The sequence below is a fragment of the Adiantum capillus-veneris genome, chromosome 16 (genome assembly GCF_014529385.1).
Source record: "Adiantum capillus-veneris isolate H3 chromosome 16, ASM1452938v2, whole genome shotgun sequence".
In the NCBI taxonomy this organism is placed as follows: domain Eukaryota; kingdom Viridiplantae; phylum Streptophyta; class Polypodiopsida; order Polypodiales; family Pteridaceae; genus Adiantum; species Adiantum capillus-veneris.
In genome coordinates, this window is record NC_140946.1 from 91,143,011 (window position 1) to 91,147,392 (window position 4,382).

The 4,382-nt window shown below is 44.0% G+C and overlaps 1 protein-coding gene across 2 annotated transcripts; it reads right to left on the reverse strand.

Moving 5' to 3' along the window:
- Positions 1–1,064: 1,064 nt before the first annotated feature.
- LOC147439439 (pentatricopeptide repeat-containing protein At2g13600-like) lies at positions 1,065–3,987 on the reverse strand. 2 transcript variants are annotated; one of them, XM_086485291.1, is made up of 2 exons: positions 3,715–3,987; positions 1,065–3,621 (listed from the first exon to the last, which is right to left on the reverse strand). In XM_086485291.1, the coding sequence occupies exons 1-2, from the start codon at positions 3,889–3,891 to the stop codon at positions 1,516–1,518; spliced, it is 2,283 nt and encodes a 760-aa protein (XP_086341417.1). In that variant the 5' UTR covers positions 3,892–3,987; the 3' UTR covers positions 1,065–1,515. The 2 variants fall into 2 exon arrangements, with proteins under 2 accessions (XP_086341417.1, XP_086341418.1); XM_086485292.1 differs by having other exon boundaries at positions 1,065–3,610; positions 3,715–3,854.
- Positions 3,988–4,382: the final 395 nt, after the last annotated feature.

A 4,382-nucleotide genomic window follows, 5' to 3' on the forward strand; every position in this document is an offset into this window, starting at 1 on the left:
CTTGCATGGCAATCTGCCCAAGCAGTCTGCGTTTTGAAACGCAGACGCCTACCTTGCCCTGTTCTACCTTGCCTACGCAGTAAACTGTCGCCAGCAACCAACGTTTTGAAACGCACATCCACGTAGCCTGACGTCATCCCATCTGTGCAGCCAACGTTCTAAAACGTTGCAGTCCCAGCGGACAAAGCCTTCTTTGGCAAATCGGCGCCGGCAATTTCAGAGAAGCAAGAAGACGCGACGGGAAAGAGCCACGTGCAAGGTCCCTTGGCACGACGAGGGGGAATAGTGCGAGGGCGTGAAAGGCGGCAGAGAAGAATTGATGTCACAGCAAAGGAGTTTTGTTCGAGCGACCCGGGAAGAGCAGCAAAGGAGGGTGTGGACAAGCAACTAAAAGCTATGGATAACGGATTGTCAACCATCCATTTAGCGGCCCATGTATCGGCACAGTTCTCAAGGAACCCGGAAATTTATTTGGCTCAAGCTTGCGAAGTCAAAAGCAAATGGAGGAGTTCACTAGAGGTTGACACGGATGGTAGTACCATTACTCAGTTGGCTGCCTCGGTACCTGAGAGGTACGACCACAGTCATAATTATGATTCGACGCTTTGTTTGGCTCGAGAGTTTGAAGCCAAAGGAAAAAGCATGAACTCACAAATAGATAAGGATAAAGGCAAGCTGGACAAAGATTACGGTAATAAAGATTTGACAGAGGAGATCAGCATGGCCCTCGTGACAGTGGCCTCGACGTCACATTTCTAATCAAACGACAGGTGTCACCACTAGCTTTAACCAGAGAGAGGCTTGTGAGTGGCAAAGAAGGACAATGACTGCTCTCTATAATTAATTTGGACCCTTGTGTTGGAGTTCAAGTTATTGGTGTTTGGAATCGTAGGTCGGAGACAAGGAACCAATCAGACGTCTAAAACACTATGGATGGGCTAACCAATTCATTGTTGTTGTTCGGATCATGGACAAGATGTGTTTCAACAGCTCATTATCTTGGACTTTTATATATTGGACGTGATATGTTCACAATTCACGAATAGGGACTATTGGACGTAGTATGGTCTACAATTCAAAGTTTCTACAAAAGCAACCGATGCTCAAGATGGCATTACTTTTAGGTACAAAGTTGAGGAGAGCAACACCGAGGTGTATCCAGTTGGTGGCCACTTTCTGGGATGTGCATGGTAGCTTCTTAATCGACTTGGTCTCACTATTGATGTCCACTATGAGCTACAAAGAGGGTGTTAAAGCTTAGGCATCTCAACTGAACTGCCCAATGTGATCCCATTATTTAGTTTGGCTTTTAAGTATTTATTTAACTTATTTGTCAAAGTCTTAGGTAAGGCAATTTACTAAGATTGCTATATAAGTAACCCCTTCCCTCCATTGTATACACATTCAATTATTCATTGCTAAGGTTGATAGGTTCAGGAGACTCTCTCTCTCTCTCTTGCTCACTCCCCTTGGTCTCTACGCTTCCGCATCGTCGACTTTGACAGCTCATAGCTTCTACACATTGAAACCTTCAGTTTCCTCTACATCTTCTAGCTTGCCAACACTTGCGTAAATGTCACTCACACACACATATGCCGCCGAATGTTTTATATCTAGATGTAATGTGTGCTCCAATGCCCAAGAGCCAAGATTCAAGTTCCCCATTTTCTTACAGGCATCCAACACAGCAAGCAATGCAGACATGTCTGCAGAAACAGGCATGGCCTTGACCACTGCTATTGCCTTGTTAATGTGACCTGCACGGCCAAATAGATCAACCACACATGTCAGATGCTCGGAAATTGGATCAATCCCATAGTCTAAAATCATGCTTTCAAATTGAGCTTCACCTTTGCTCAATAAACCCCTATGGCTACATGCACCGAGCACAATAATAAACGTTACAAAATCTGGCTCTGTTCCTTCCGCTACCATTTTGGTAAATAACCTTGAAACAACTGCCTCCTCCCCAAGTTGAGCATACCCTGCAAGCAGCGCATTCCACATAATGACACTACGCACGAGAAGTTCATCAAACACATCTTGTGCCTCTGCAAGCATTCCACACTTGGCATACATGTCGATTACAGAATTTGCAACACCCGCATCTTTGTCAAACCAACCCTCCGCAGCAACCTCAGCATGTATTTCCTGACCTTTACGAGCAGCACCTACGCTACCTGAGGCTTGTAAGATGCATATGTATGTTGCCCCATCAGGACAAAAGCCCCCCTTTCGCATCTCCTCGTAACACTGAATTGCTTCCTCACTATCTCTGTACTGGGAATACCCATCAAGAAGTGCACCCCACGCGACTACATCCTGCATCGGAAGCTCATGAAATATTGTCAATGCCTTGCCAAGTGCACCACACTTCGCATACATATCTACCAACGCCGTACCAATAACCATGCTGTCACCCAATAAACCATCTTTAACTAGAACAGCATGTATTTCTTGCCCTTTGTTTACAGCACAACTAATAGCACATGCTTTCAAGATGCTCAAGCATGTTGCCATGACCAATGAAAAGCCCTTAAGTTTCATCAACTCAAAACATTTAATTGCTTCATCCCCCAGACCATGTTTCACAAATCCTGTGATCAATGTTGTCCAGGATACTTCATTACAAGAAGGAAGCTCAAAAAACACAGCTTGTGCTTTGGCAAGCAGTTGGCAACATGCATACATATCAATCAACGCATTCCCAACGACCACATTTATATCCAGCAACCCTTCTTTGACAATAAAGGCATGTAGTTCTTGGCCCTTGTCTAAGGCTCCCACACTTCCACAAGCATTCAAGATGCAAACAGCAGTTACCGCATCTGGATACACACCCTCCTTTTGCATGCGATCAAAACAGACTAGGGCATTCTGACCCTGTCCATTTTGGGCATATCCTGCAAGGAGTGCATTCCAAGAGACAACACTACAAGTTGGAAGGACATCAAAAACTTCCTGTGCTTTGGACAATGCACCACATTTGGCATACATGTTGATTACCGCACCACCGATTATGTGGTTGCTTTCGAGCAGCCCCTGGCGAGCAATGTCCGTATGTAATGAGATGCCTCCAAGAAGATCTCCTTGATCAGCACAAGCTTTTAGTGAGGTGACCAGAGCAATACATGCACTTCTGTCCCCTGCATTGTTCTGGAGAACATTGTTGATGACACCATCCATTGATGGCTCTTCAAACTGCTCTGCTACTCCTTGATCAGCACAAGCTTTGATTGAGGTATCCAAAGCAGCACATGCATGTGTGTACCCTTCATTGTTCTGAGGAGCATTGTTGATGGCAACATTTGCTGATTGCTCATCAAAGTGCTCTGCATTTACTGTGGTACGGCAATTAGATTGTGAGGTCACACACTGTGCATTTTGGTGCAAAAAATGTCCATCCTGCATTTGACAATATGTTTGAACTTCCTCCTCCGTAGCTGGAGAACTTTCCAACTCAACAGGAACACACCCATCCTTCGTGTTTAATGCTACATCAGGTGCTTTTAGCCCCCTTCTTGTCAGCTTTTCTTGAACCCAGTATGGATTAGGCCAGCCAAATACCCAGACGGGATTCTCGGTAGCTTTATACTTAAAATCTGGGGACCTGGGGTCAGTCTGTGAGGAAAATTAGAAAAAGCAAATGGATCAAATAAAGCAAGTTATAACACACACACACACACACACACACATACAGAGAGGCACCCATACCTTGGTGCTTCTGATGTCGATCCAATGAGAAGGGTTTTTGAAGAAATCTCGCCATAGAATGTCCAGTTTGTCTATGGAAGGATAAGCAAGCCTCTCTTCTGCCCTCGTAGTAGGAAGAGCCGCTCCGACATTGACTACAGCAAATGGTAACACGGTACTGTCTAGGATGCTTCTCATCACATGTCTGCTGCCTTGAAATCTTTAACAAAATTTTCAAAAAAGATTGCGTGTGCGCGAGTTCAACCCCGGTTCAAACATAGTACTAGTAGGCTTTTTGCCACAGAATTGCTTACCTTAACTAGGGCCAAATTAAGAGATTTGTGCCCCTGTTTGACAAATCGATAAAAGCCAGGTCTTGTAAAGATGCCTATGCTGAAATGTGACTTTTGTTTGTGCTCGAAATATCTATCTATTATTTAAATTAAAAAATATTAAGGGTGAAACCATTAAAAGATATATAAAAATCAGCCTCACTTGGTTTTTTGAAAGTCTTGTGTTGATCGACGATCAAATAAAGCAAGTTATAAGAATTCTAGCCATTGCCTGCATTTGGATGAGATTTGGATTTGAGAACGGGAAGAATCAAGGCAATGAGGCACTCTACTGCAAGAAACATTTTGGACTCATTAGCAAGTGAAGTTTCTCTTTAAGCAAACAATTGCAAGTCA